A 15,558-nucleotide genomic window follows, 5' to 3' on the forward strand; every position below is an offset into this window, starting at 1 on the left:
AGGATGCATGATGATAATAATAATAATATAAAAAAGCTGAGGTACATTACTGACCTTAAGAAGTACTTCTATTAGTTACTATTTCAAAATATAATGATTACTCAAAACTTTGTTACAAGTAACTTGTAACTTCCAAACACTGGTAACTACAGTGCATACGAAAGTAACTGAGGCAGGTATAAATTTTTGCCAATGTTTCAATGTTGTCAATTTTTCACAATGTCTGTGATATACAATTCACACACTTCACAATGAATCTGTGAAACACTGCAGATTATTGCGTGAAGAGAAAAGTCAAAGTTTGTTTCAAATCCACTTCATGTTCAGCTAAGCTAATCAGGACTAGAAATACAGTTCAAAGTGCAACATGCAATGTGCATGCACCAGGGACTGAACACTTGGCCCTTTGATTACACAGTGAGAGTGTTACCACCCGGGAAGCCAAAAGTTCAACAGCATGCACTTCAAATTCGGTGATGTTATTTATCATAGACATAGGTTCATCACTTTTTGGGGAAAAGGAGAACAAACTACCCCTCCCTAATGTTGATAACATGCTCGCAATCCCTTTTATAAAAGTTATAAAATACACACATTTTTTTCTTTTGTGGATATGCCTGGTATATCTCCCTATACACCTTCATGGCATGGTACAAAGCACAGGGGAGCACTTTACTTTATTGTGGATATGCCTGGCATGTAACTATTAATAATTTGGATATTAAATTGATAAGAATCTACAAGTTTTTGTTCATTGAGAAATCAAAATGATAAAGTACATGCAGGAACATTCAATGTATTTTTCCATTAAAAAAAGGATTTTTGTTTCTGAAATTGCACAGAAATTTATTTTAATACCAAAATTTATTTTAATATCATGAGAGTTATTTGGGCACCTGTGTCAAACAATGACTTTAAGCATATGTTTTCTGCACATGGTTTTGTACTGCCACTGAGGCAACCACTGTGGAGACAGATAAACACTTACTTCAATGCATTTCCCATTGATGAAATTACGAAATATAGAAATTTCAGAAGGGTGGAAATCATTGTTTTATGTGATAAGTAGAAAGTTTTGAAATCAAATGTCAGAATTTATTCACAATAAAAACATTCAAATGTTATTTATATACCCAATCTGAACTGGAAATATGCCTAGACCATGTACCAAAATTTTTGTTTCTTATTCATCATATATGTGTGTCGGGGTACATCAAATGAAGTCCATTAAAAAATAATAACATTAAAAGAAACAAGAAATCTATACATTGTGAAAAACTTATACTTACAAAAGTCTAATGCCATCACTCAGGTCTTCATACAAATGATGAACTGCATAATCATATTCATGCACATGTTCTTGTTGATGTGAAACATCATAGCCCAGTCTTTGTATATTTCTCATCAGGTCATCATCTCCAAACAAGAAAAAGGAGCAAAATTCGTTCAAAAGTCTCTTACTCGACTGCAAAAATAATAAGTAGATTTATTATCATGATGATACTTACACAGATGGAAACAAAAATACATTGAATTATAACTACTATGTGTGGTATACTCTTTTCTTCATAAATACCAGAATGGATGACAAAGTTTTAACTTTCCAAATATAAAGAAAGACATAGAGATGTTCTCAATCATAAATAAAACTATACATATTTAGTATTGAGAGATTGGTATAAAATTCTTGTAGATACCAACAAACTGCCAATACTACAAATCTGATATGAAATTTTAAATGTTCCTTAAGGAACAAGGAATCAGGCAAGTCAATTGAAACAGGAGGTTTTCAAGTGTGCTGCTGCACAAAAAAAAAAAAATCGTAGAAGGAAAGCTATTTACTAGACCACTGCCTGCTCAATCGCATTCACTGATCACTCTCTCTAACCAGCCTGGTTGTTTTTGCTAAATTTCACTGGAGGCAGTACATGTGTGTGTGTGTGTTAGCTAGTGGATAGTATTTTAAACAATGGGAAGTGAGGTTCAAGAAGTTTTGATTTTGCAAATTATAATGTTGAAAATTGTGTATTGTTGTGCACTTTTGTGCAGGCCACAGCATGGAGAAACATACTAAAAAGAGGTATACCATCAGACAGTGAACTTTGTAAAAAAAAAAAATGGGCTAATCACGCAATCAGGGTAAATGAAGGCACAACACACATCCATTTCTTAACCAGGATTTGAACATAGGATGCCTGGCACTGTAGCAATTATGATCATCACCACTATATGACAGAGGCTGGCATAAACTCAATATAATAATTGGAATTAACAGAGGGAGATATGTGTTCATTTTCTACAACACACATGCATGTTACTTTATGGTTGTTCTTTCACCCATTTATTGCTATCCACAAGATTAGTGAAAAACCAACAGAAAATTACTGTTAGAAATAGAAAAGTCAGTATTCTATGTATTTGTGTAATATGAGTATTCTGTGTATGTTTTTGATGTGAATATTCTGTGTATTTTTGCGGGATACTTATTCTGTGACCGGCAAGAGAAATGTCATGTACTCGATGTCTGTGTGTATGTGATTAAACCTTAATTTACTTATATTGGCGTTTCGCTTCTAACATTTGGCGACTGTGACAGGACTGGGAGACTTTGTGTAAAGCAAAGATTAAGACGCCATGGAAAAGATAAGTACATTAAGAACAGTAACGAGTTTGTCGTTTACGCATGTAGCAAAGAACATCGAAGCAGCGTGCAATGGTGATTGCCCGGATTTAGCGGAAGTGCAGAGTAATTTCCGTTTGTTGCAAGATACATTTGGCAAATTACAGGATCTGGACACAGAGCACAGTGATTTGTTGATGGACGACGATATCAAAGAAGAGGATTTGATCATCGAAGTTGAAAATTCAGATAAGTATGCATGTAACTTTAATCGAATCAAGACTACGGTGGAACAGTTATTAAGTAAGCAGGTGTTGAACAATGGTAGTGATGCAGTTAGTGACACATCAGTAAACTGCAAACGAAAAATCAAATTACCAGTAGTGGAACTTACAAAAAAATTGAAGGTAATGTGAAGAACTGGTTACCCTTCTGGAGCCAATTCAAATAAATTGACAAGGACGAGGACATTGATAATTGTGATAAATTTCAATACCTTGTACAGGCTACCGTACCTGGTTCAAAAGCGCGTCAGTTTGTAGAAAGTTTTCCCCTCAGTGACGAAAACTATCCCTAGGTCATTGAAGGACTTAAGTCATGTTTCGGCCGTGATGATGTGTTAGTGGAAGTTTACGTTCGTGAACTTTTGAAGTTGGTGTTACACAACTTAAATGGTGACAGTAAGTTGGAACTGGCTGTTCTTTATGACAAAATGGAATCACAGTTACGAGCATTGAGTACATTAGGAATAACGTCAGACAAGTGTGCTGCAATGTTATACCCTCTTGTTTAGTCATATTTACCAGAAGAATTTTTGCAAGTGTGGCAGAGAAGTGCTGCAAATTCCACAGATTCTAAATTGGAGAGTCGTCTGGAAAGTATAATGTCTTTCCTGAAGAAAGAAGTGGAAAATGAAGAAAAAATAGAACTTGCTGTAGCTGGGTTTGATCTGAAGAGAAAGAAGGAATGTAGTAGTCGTACTGAATCTATACCCATGGCAGCTGAATTGATTAATTGCAAGGGAGATTCTTCAAAGTGTCTATTTTGTGGTGATTCGCATGTTAGTGAGGAGTGTATGCAGGCACGCAATTGGTCCTTTGTGGAAAAAGCTAAGATGCTTAGGGAAAAGGGGTTGTGTTACAGATGTTTGAAAAAAGGTCACCTTAGTCGAAACTGTAGGGTAAAATTAAAATGCAGTATTTGCAAGGGGCAGCATGTTGAAGTGATGTGCTCTGGTCAAAGGACTATGCAGGAAACACTTTCCAGGGAAGCAGACTAAGTTACAGACGGTTGTTGAAAATTCCTTGACGAATAGTGAACATGTTGAAACGTTTCTGCAAACATTAGTTGCCGCGGTGGCTCAGTCGGTAACGCGTCTGACTACCATGCTCAAGGTCCCGGGTTCGATCCCCGGCCGGTTCAAATCCGGGAACTTTTCTAACGGTGGAAGCGGCTCCGGCGCCTACCCAGCGTCGAATAACATGGGTACCTGGGGGAAACCCTGGGGGGTAAAGGCGGTCAGGGGCGTGATGCTGATCACATCACCCCCACTCACGACCGGATCAAGAAAGTGTGGAGCGTTACCCCCACACCCCCTATACGCCTTCATGGCGTGGTGCTATGCACAGGGGAACACTTTACCTTCTTTATTAGTTGCAAAAATAAGAGGACAAAGTGCTGAAAAATATGCAAGAGTAATCACTGATACTAGTTTGCAAAGATCCTACATTTGTACATCTACATCAAAGGAAATGAATTATGAGGTTGTAAAAAGGGAAAATGTCACACATGCACTTTTTGTTGGCATTCTTTCTGCACCATATGAACATAATTGCTATCGTGTCAGACTGAGTAGCATCAGAGGTGATTATGCTTGCAATTTTGAAGCCATGGATCAGCCTAATATTTGTGACAGTGTAACTTCTGTTACTGAATGTCCTTGGTTAGCAGAGTTGAAACAGATAGGTGTAGAAATTTCTGATAGAGAAAATGGTCAGCATGTTGAAGTGATGTGCTCTGGTCAAAGGACTATGCAGGAAACACTTTCCAGGGAAGCAGACTAAGTTACAGACGGTTGTTGAAAATTCCTTGACGAATAGTGAACATGTTGAAACGTTTCTGCAAACATTAGTTGCAAAAATAAGAGGACAAAGTGCTGAAAAATATGCAAGAGTAATCACTGATACTAGTTTGCAAAGATCCTACATTTGTACATCTACATCAAAGGAAATGAATTATGAGGTTGTAAAAAGGGAAAATGTCACACATGCACTTTTTGTTGGCATTCTTTCTGCACCATATGAACATAATTGCTATCGTGTCAGACTGAGTAGCATCAGAGGTGATTATGCTTGCAATTTTGAAGCCATGGATCAGCCTAATATTTGTGACAGTGTAACTTCTGTTACTGAATGTCCTTGGTTAGCAGAGTTGAAACAGATAGGTGTAGAAATTTCTGATAGAGAAAATGGTCAGCATGTTGAAGTGATGTGCTCTGGTCAAAGGACTATGCAGGAAACACTTTCCAGGGAAGCAGACTAAGTTACAGACGGTTGTTGAAAATTCCTTGACGAATAGTGAACATGTTGAAACGTTTCTGCAAACATTAGTTGCAAAAATAAGAGGACAAAGTGCTGAAAAATATGCAACAGTAATCACTGATACTAGTTTGCAAAGATCCTACATTTGTACATCTACATCAAAGGAAATGAATTATGAGGTTGTAAAAAGGGAAAATGTCACACATGCACTTTTTGTTGGCATTCTTTCTGCACCATATGAACATAATTGCTATCGTGTCAGACTGAGTAGCATCAGAGGTGATTATGCTTGCAATTTTGAAGCCATGGATCAGCCTAATATTTGTGACAGTGTAACTTCTGTTACTGAATGTCCTTGGTTAGCAGAGTTGAAACAGATAGGTGTAGAAATTTCTGATAGAGAAAATGGTCCAGTGGAAGTTTTAATTGGTACTGATATAGCTGGTAAAATTTTCACTGGCAAGAAGTTAGCTCTAAAATGTGGATTGGTAGCAATGGAAACACTGCTCACTGCTTGGTTGGATACTAATGGGCAAGATTACTGCACATGAAAGTCATAGAGTTTCATCCATGATTGCAGCTTCAATGTTCTGTAAGGAAGCTTTGGTTGTAGACTTGTGGAAATTAGATGTTAGATGAAATTAGATCCTGGAGAAAAGAAGTGCAAAATTGAAGCTCAAGAGGTAGTGATGGATTATTCTGAACGAACACATTGATGAAGAAGGAAGGTATGAGGTAAAAATGCCATGGGTGGAGGGACACCCACATCTTCCTAGTAATTTAGAAATGTGTAAAAGAAGACTGGATACACTTGTTGAAAAACTGAAGAAAGATGACTGTTATGAAGAATATTGTCAGGTTTTCAATGAGTGGCTAAAAGAAGGCATCGTCGAGGAGGTTTCATCTGAAGAGATAGACACCATGGGACACTATTTACCTCATAGACATGTTGTAAAATTGAACAGTGAGACCACCAGGATACGCCCTGTGTTTGATGCTTCTGCAAGAGAAAAGGGGTATTACTCGTTGAACCAGTGTTTAGAGAAAGGCATTAATTTGATTGAAATAATTCCTTCAATTCTGACAAGTTTTCGGTTACACAAATTGGGAGTCATCTCAGATATACATCTACATATTAGTTTATGTAAAAGCGACAGTGATTTTTTTAGATTTCTTTGGATAGATGAGAAAGGTGACAAAGGTTTATCGTCACAAGCGAGTTGTTTTTGGTGTAAGTTGTAGCCCATTTTTATTGTGTGCAGTAATTGAACACCATCTGAAGCAAGCTCTGAAAAAATGTAATGAAGAGAGCTGCAGCTATTCCAAGGATATATTGCACAGCTGTTGCAGAGTTTTTACGTAGATAATTGTGTTACTAGTGTGAACAATGAAAAGGAGCTCCACCAGTTTATTGAAGAAGCTAATCATTTGATGGCAGAAGCGAAATTTGAACTGTGAGGGCGGGAGTATACCTCACTAGGAAACTTGTCAGAAGATATCAGAATATCTGTATTAGGCTTGGTATGGGAAACAAGAACAGATAATTTTGAATTGAGACCAGAATGTTTTCAAGGAATGAAGTTTCAAGTTGTTTCCAAAAGAGTTATTTTGTCAACTGCCAACAGAATATTTGACCCTATTGGAATTACCTCTCCAGTGACATTGCATCCGAAGATCCTTCTTCAAGAAACATGTTTATTAAAATTTAGTTGGGATGAAGAAGTGCCTGAAGAAATGGGAAGAAAATTCAGACAGTGGGTTGAAGAATTACATTATTTGAAAGGGCTTGTATTTCCTAGGTGGATTGCTGAAGGCTTGGAAGATTGGAGTTTGCATGTGTTCTGTGATGCTAGTGAAAAGGCATATGCAGCTGTAGTATTCTTAAGAACCATTGTTAAGGGACAAGTCAAGGTGCAATTAGTACAAGCTAAATCAAGGGTAGCTTCAATAAAGAAGTTAACCATACCCCACTTGGAATTGATGGCAGCTATTATTGGAGTGAAATTAGCAACTCCAGTAACCGAATCATTGAACATTGGGGACATACCAAGTAATTTTTGGACAGATTCGATTACAGTTCTTGCATGGATTAGACGCAATGATCCGTGGAACACCTTTGTAGGAAATCGTGTGCGTGAAATAAGAATGATGAGTAAGAGAGAATCTTGGAATTATGTACCAGGTATTATGAACTGTGCTGATCTTCCTTCGAGGGGGTGTTCACCCAAGCGGTTAATGGAATCAAGATGGTGGAAAGGCCCATTGTGGTTAAAAGAAGCTAAGAGCGAATGGCCTGAACAAAGGTATACATGTCAAGAAGAAATTATTGCCCAAGAGAAGAAGACAATGGACATTTCCACTCATTTTTTTTACAACAATTTTAAAAACTACACCCTGGAAAAATGACCCATGTAAGTTCTCGTGTTTCTCTGCTTTCAGTTTAAGGGGCAAACGAGACATCCAAAGTTGTAAGGCTAGCATTGCGCTCAAAACACGTCCCGCCATGTTGATATGTCACTATTTAGAGCGCTTTTGTCATCTGCTCTTTGAGCGTTTATGGTTCAGTGTACTGAGGCGGTAGCCATGGAGAGCCAACGTTCATATGCAGCAGTTTTACAAATCTGTACAGATTTAAATAATGGAAGAAGGAGCGATAGTGGAAGGGAAAGCTATGCTTTGTAATGATCATTCTTCTATTAAATATCCCTGCTGTTCACATGAAAAATAAACAAAAGGGTTCTGCTGCGAGTGTGTTCTCATCAAGTCATGTATAAACTATTGCTTGTAAAATTGGATACTGACCAAATTTTCAAAAATATATTTTAAACTTATATTTACCACAATTTACCATAACCTATGTAGTGCAAAATAATAATTTTCACATTCTTCACTTTATTTACAAAGCCTATTTTACTTTATTTTCCATAACACAATTTCAGTTTTTGGTTCAATTCTGTTGCACAAATTATGATAAAATATATTTGTGCAGATAAGAGAAAATACACTGAGAATATTACATCAGTTGCACAGTACATATCAATACTTAGTTTATGTATAATTATTACAAGGAAATAATGTGTATAACCATGGGTGTATGGGGTTCAACGGGTCCAACCCCAGTGCACCCCCTTTTGGTTCAGTAAAATTACCAGATTACCTGTTCTATCTACTTGTTCATAAAAATTTCTTCGGACTTATTCATTCTCTTAAATTAGAGACATATAGGATGGGATACGGATGGAAACGAAATTACGTAATTCCACACAACAGATGGGGGAGTGCAGACCAAATGTCTGCAATTTCCTGATAGTTTCGGAATTTCTGTGATAAGGAGCCACATTGAGACTGTCAAATCAGTTATTCTTCCCCCTCGAGTCATCTTAAAGAAATTTGGTTTTTAAAAATGCAGTGACACAAGATGAACAGAAAAAGTATCAATACTAAGTAGCGTGACTTTGTGACTACATACACACAACTTTGTTGGGTCCAGCACCCCCTCCCCCCTGCTCCCCAACAAGCTTCCGGCCAGCAGTGTCCTGGATTTTCACTTACAAAATAAAGCAACCCTAATCGTACCAAAATTTGACCCCTCCCCCTTTCTACGTGAACTATATATACGCCCATGTTTATAACATTATATCCCATACTGAAATTGTACGATATATTTTGAATCTTGTACTTTTGTACTGCAAAAAAAGCTGCCTCATCTCCTTACCCGGAATGCATTAATTGGTTTGTTCACAACCTCACCACTGAGGATCCTATCGTGACGAAACATGGCAGCCTTGGTCTTGTTCTCATTGAGAGTTGTAAATGTCTGGTTCATGTTTATTTGTAAATGTCTCATTGACAGTTCGTCTCAATTTATAAATATCCGTCTCGGTTTCGGAGGGCAATTCTCATTCTTGTCTCAAGTGTTGAAAAATAATAATTAACAATGTATGCAAAGGCTTATCGTACAAACTTTCACAGTGCATAGAGATTACAAAAAAAAAACAACCTTAAAATTTATTTTTGTTTGTTTGACTCCTCGTTTCGATGCTATGAGCCCTCGAAAACTGGATATTATCCTGCTTATATATGCAAACAAAACTGCAGATTTAGAATTACCATGAATGAACTGGCATTCTAATTATTATACACAAAATTTATGATTTATCTGAGGAAGTTCCACGTTCGACTCTCAACCTGGGCATGACTGTTTCCTTGTGAGTGACATTTCATTGAACTGGAAATTCTTACATGGGGGGATGTGTGCTAGAGACTTTGGGAATAGCTAGGGGGATGCTTCTATTGTTAATATTAGTGTTGTTCACGAGACGAGACATTTCCCGTCTCATCTCATAAAAGGAGATGGGACAAGCCAAAAAGTTTATCTCGTATCGTGGCAGATTGGGTGATACTTAGATTGTGCTGCTTGGTTGTGGTGGTGCTGTGTGTGTGTGTAGGGGGGGGGGGGTTCTCCTGCGACTTCGAATACTGCTTGTAGTCATTCATATTCCCAAGCTACGAGAATTTTGTTATGTGTTAGGTGGTTCTTCCTTGTAATGGGTTATAATTATTTCTATGTCAACAATAGGATCTTCAGACAGAAAGAAGGGTTTGCAATGGGCAACCTGGTATCGGGCATTGTAGCTAGCATTTTTATGCATTTTGTGGAAAAAGCTGCTTTAGAGCAAACAGGGTGTAATTTAAAATACTATGGGAGGTACGTCGACGATATTCTAATCATCGGAAAGGAAAAAGAGCTTGATATTGTTTTTGATGAATTAGGAAAGCAGGATAAAAGGACTGGTTTTACTAGAGAAAACCTTGTCGACGGGAAAATTAATTTTCTTGACCTGAGCATCACAAAAACCGATAAAGGAATAAAAACAGGGGTATTCCATAAACAGCTAGCTGGTGACTTATATATTAACAAAAAATCCGAACACTCTGGAAGGATTAACACAAATGTTTTTCCTTTTCATCAAGGCAGAAAGGCTATGCAATGAAATAAAACAAAAAGAAATCTCATGGATAACGGAGGTAGGTTTAACAAATGGGTATACAAATCAAGAAACGAATAAGGTAGCCAGAAAAGCACGAAAGATAGTAAGAAGGGAGAACACCAACGACACTAATGAGAGTGCAAAGGAAGACGTTGAGGTAGGGAATGTGACAAATAAGGATCTTTTTGTCGGAATCCCTTATTATAAAGGGGTATCCGAAAAAATAGAAAAAACTGTAAGAGAATATGGTATAAAATGTGGTATGAAGGCACCCCCCCCCCCCCGGAACATAGAAAAACATTTCACGGAGTATAAAAAGGTGGGAGGGAGCAGGAAAACCCGGAAGAACAAAAAGGGGTCTATAGCATTGAATGTGAATGCGGCAAAGAATACATCGGACAGACCGGAAGAAGCATGCTCGTAAGATGGGGCGAGCATGACAAGGATATCAGGGAGGGGTACCCAAAACTAGTCTCTCCGAGTATTTTATAGAAAGTTGGCATAAGATTGTAAAAAGAGATGTGCGATCCTTTTTTAGTGATTTCAAAATAAGTGTGGATTGGTTTTACAATGTTTTTAACATGCTGAGATTTTTTAAATTGGAATATGGCAGATTTTTAACCGACTCCTCATTCAACACTTTGTTTACGCAGCACTATGCTTTGTGCCTAGAAACATCCATGAACCTGATGAAGGAGGCAGTTTGACCTCCGAAATGTTGTCCTAATAAGACTCCATACTCACTTATGTAAGTAGTTAAAATTAATTATTACTATTTAACGTATTTATTTTCCTTATCATGCAGATAGACGATATATCGCCCAACACTAGAATGAACCTTCCATAATTGAAAAGTTTCACAACAACTCACTCTATCATACAACTTATTGATGCAACTTGAGGTGGAGCACACCCCAGATCTCTACAATTGGACAACAAAAAATCATAAAAACTTTGACCACTGCATTCACTATCCCATTGGGTGTTCAAAATATATTCAATATTTAGAAATTGAGTCAACTCAAAAAGGTTGAAAAGTTAGCACATGCTCATGGAAAAGGTAGAAATTATCCCTCATGATTGATTTTTAAACCTTTTCAGTTCAATAATTGTAACAAATACTCAGAAAGGTGTCTAAATAGTTAAACTATAGAGCAAAATAATAACTGTACCAGCTTCCTGCTCAAGGAGTAGACAACAGTAAGAGGCTGTGTACGTGAAAACCAACAACATTGGTGAACTCACTAGCACCATTGCCAAAGTTCACCACACCCTAATGCCCTCTGCATGCTATGGTTTCATTCCCTTACTGGCAGTGTGAAGTTTAAAATAGAATAGATGTGCAGCATAGAAAGTTTCTTTGTAGTTGTGCTTGCAGTGCCTCTAGGTGGTTTTCAGCATGGAAGAGATTTACATTCCGATGCAAGGGAAAGGATGGTGAATGTTCAAATGTACATTGAGAGAGCATCGTGCGAAGAATTCTTGCAATGTGGAAAGCTCTTCTGCTATAAAGCAGATGACATGAGTGTATCAGCATTAGCATCCACATGACTCAGCACAGAGTGGCAGAAAGCTGGTAGAGATAAACCTTTTACCGTAAATGGAAGTTATATGAACAAGCCATAATTTAATACATACTTTTATCAATGAATCCTTATTGAAGAGACATGGATCATGTTGGATGAGTCTTGTGGTCTTGCAGAAATCAAGAAAATACAACAATGTTAAAAATTTCTTCACAATGTGCTTCCTCAATTCCACATCATATCTTCTTTTAAGCTGATGTTTCACTTTACGGTCATGGTACTTTTCCTCTAGATATGGATCAGACAAGAATCTGAAAAGAGAACATTTCAATAATAATGTTTCACTTGTGTCATGAACACCAGCTTGCCTCATAGAGCTTCTTGCAGAAATCTTATGCTAAAATATGTAAAGGCATTAAAAGCATTTGAGTCAAAATATAAATAAAATCTTTCATTGATCATGGCCACAATGTGTTCTTATATATTTGCAAAAATATTAAAAATTAAACTTTCACTGAGAAAGTTTGATCAGAAAGTGTTCATTTCTTGAAGAATGTGAAGGAACCAATGAGCAAATGTGTGTGAGGAAGTAACTGTTTCCGGGTCTCCCCGATGGCGCAGTGGTAGTGTCGTTGCCTTGTAATCAAGGGGTCCCGGGTTCGATACCCGGTGGTTCGGATCCCACTTTAAACTGTAGCTACAGTCCCAATTAGCCTTACTGTGCACAAAGTGAACTTAAAACACCAAATCAAACCAAGTAACTGCTTCTACAATATTGCTTAGAAGTAGCTGTGTATATACAATTGTACTTTTACGAAGCAACAAACAAATGTTCTTTTGTTCCTGAGAATAACAGACTGGTGCCTGAATTATTTTTAGTTTTGTCTACCTCTGATGCTAGTGATGTTTTGGCTGTGTGACTTGATGCACATCCACCTGATTAGTGTCCTGTCCATACAATTGACATTAAACCAAATTATGCTAACCAGATGTCATAGGTTTTATCGAAGTATTTGAAATATTTATTTTAAAATTTCTGAAGTACACACATCAATTTCCTTACAAGTTAAACTTTAAATCATAACACCAGTGAAGTGAGAGGTTTCCACTGTGCTCATTGGGAAAAGAATACTTTTAAAGAGGAAAAACAGGGGTAAGTTCTATCTGATAGTGAAATTAATTAGGTGAAGCTACAAAAAAGTTTAAATTATTGATGTGAAGTCCAGCATTCTGGACTATTGGCCAACATCACAGTTCCCATTGGAGAATACTTCTTTGCAGTTGTACCATGAGTATCTTATTCCACCCCTTTTGACAAACTTTCCATAGGCAGGATACTGTATGTACTTTACGTGAAGAAAGGCAATGTTTCAGAAAATAGGAATTGTAGCTTTCCTGGCGATGTGATTTGAACAAGTGTTCTCGGGTTACCAGCCAGGTTAAATCAGTGTTAGATAAAAAGTTGGAAGCTAACGATGATTTAACCTGGCTGGTAACCTAAACTTGTTCGAATGTTTCAGAAGTCCAAATGCACGCTAGTCCATTGGACTGACCAGGATATCATTGAAGGGAATTGCATGAATTCCAGTCCCAGCTTCCATCCATCTGCAGAATGCCAGTAAGGAGTAGAAAAATACAGGGCATCCAGTCACCATGGTGCCTGGAAATTTTCACCAGTCACATGCATTTTTAATTTTAGTTTCTTTTTTGTTTGTTTTTTCGAGTTTGCTTATGGAAATTTCCATTACTTCTTAATTCAATCTTGTATAAATTAAAAAATTAAATGTTTTAAGATCACATTTCATAGCTTAACTTACAAGGAGAGTTGGGAAATTCAGTTTGGGAAGGGTATTGATATGCAAAGGTATTCGAGTGAATTAATTAGCCAGCCATTTCCATGAAAAAGTGCTTCAGTTTTCAAGCTTTCAACATGAGGTGAACATATTGCCAAGCAACCCGGTGGTAGTGTGCCAGTTTCTATAACAAAACTTCTGGGTTTGGTTCCCTGTTTGATTTCCATTACATTTTCTTATTAACACTAGAAACTATTCATGGCATTTTTATTGAATAACTTATTAAAATAAATAATAATATTTATTTTTTTGAGGGTGGTGGATATTCCTTTTTTAATATTTCTTTAAATTTTCTCATCATTTGTACAGTAATTATCCATGCCTTATGGTAATTATTTCTCGACAAGTCACACAGCTAATAAAAATGAATTTTCGCAATAAATATTTGTTAAGAGTTAATAAGAAAGAAAAAAAGCAGAGGCACTCAAATGGGAATCGAACTCAGAACCTTTGGCATGTAAAACTGATACGCTACCACCTGGCCACATCTGGCTCCTGAGAATAACGGACTGATGCCTGAATTATTTTTAGTTTTGTCTACCCCTGATGCTAGTGACATTTTGGCTATGTGACTGGATGCAGTTCCACCTGATTAGTGTCCTGTCCATACAACGTATCTTGTATCATCATCATCCATGGTGCTACATAGCAAGGTGGGCCTTGGCCTCCTTCAGTCTTCCTCTCCATCCTTTTTTGCCTCTTCCTTCCAAATATTTATTCTGATGATTTCTTTTGTTGCTTCCACTATGCTGTTTTCCCATCTGTGTTAGTCCTTTCAAACAGACTGGTTTTTAAATATCTCTCCCTGTATAACTTTCATTGGGATTCTTACTGTGTCCATTTGGATTATGTGCCCTGCCCATATAATCATAATTTTCTAATTTTTATATCTAATGCCACATCTATGTCCTTATACTTTTGAAAAAGTTCCATATCATATCTTATTCCCTGTTGATTTCCTTCTTCTACTGGTCCAAATATTTTTCTCTTAAATGTGTTTAACAAAATTCAAAGTTTGCATGTAAAAAAAATATGTGTCTTGTTCTTCTTCAATTTGGTAAATGAAAATTGGGTTTTTCGACAATAGGCTTGTAGCCTATACTGTAATAACTGTATGATATATATCGTGTGTATAAAAAAAAAGCTAAATTTGTAACTCAAGCATTCATAGTTAATGAGACATAAATTTTTATGAAAAACTTTGCACAAATTTAAACTGCCCACTGAAAATGAACTTGGCATTCAGACCTTGGCATTTGAGGGTTAAACATGAAATTTTAAAGAGATCCAACATTTATTTGTTAATTGTCAGTGAGGATCTATATACACAAATATTATTAATAGTACAGTCAAATTAGTCATATATGCTGGAATATGTACTAATACAGTGCGTTCATTTCGATCTGCAGCCGAGAGATCGGGAGAAGCATGGCGGGCGGCGCTGACGGAGATGCCGACATTTGCGACCTGTAATGCCCGCTTATTTTTATAGACATATGCAGACATTTATATAAATATTGCAAAACGATCACTAACCTGTGTTATAACACGCAAAAGTTCTTCTGTAATTCATCCAAGTTCTGCTCTTATATACACAAAAAAATTCGCTTTAGAAACGATGTTAAGAGCCACAGATAATAAAACATTTTAATCATAGTTTTGACCAGTAACGTCCTGCTTAAGTTTATATCCTTGAAAGAGTTTTGTGCCGATGGGGATCGTTTGGAGGTTTTGAATGTGCAACACTGTATCAAGATTACGCTGTAGAAGAAACCGTTAAAAGTCAATAGTGTTCGTGAGCTTCCTTGCAATCCGAAATCTCCGAGCTCGAGTTTTTTGTTCCTTCGCGACTAGATGAAGACAGAGTTGTAAATATAGTGGCGAGCAATGTAAACCAAGAGCGTGTTAATTTCGTACTGTGCGCAAGAGTGTTATTCTTGGTTACTTGCAGTTACTTGTTTGTGTTATTGTAGGGTGTATGTGTGACGTGTCAGTGAGACGATTGGAATGCCAGCCGCAAGATTCACG

General features: G+C 37.0%; 1 protein-coding gene across 2 annotated transcripts in view; it reads right to left on the reverse strand.

Moving 5' to 3' along the window:
- LOC145984519 (uncharacterized) overlaps positions 1-15,558 on the reverse strand; it is a 141,628-nt gene that overhangs the window by 47,945 nt on the left and 78,125 nt on the right. For both annotated transcript variants that reach the window (XM_083118176.1, XM_083118175.1), the window contains exons 4-5: positions 11,790-11,988; positions 1,290-1,465 (exon numbers count right to left, since the gene is read on the reverse strand). In XM_083118176.1, the coding sequence (XP_082974302.1) occupies positions 1,290-1,465; positions 11,790-11,988 (375 nt within the window). The remainder of the gene's footprint in view (positions 1-1,289; positions 1,466-11,789; positions 11,989-15,558) is intronic.

Source organism: Lepisma saccharinum, chromosome 2 (assembly GCF_977018435.1).
Source record: "Lepisma saccharinum chromosome 2, izLepSacc3.1, whole genome shotgun sequence".
In the NCBI taxonomy this organism is placed as follows: domain Eukaryota; kingdom Metazoa; phylum Arthropoda; class Insecta; order Zygentoma; family Lepismatidae; genus Lepisma; species Lepisma saccharinum.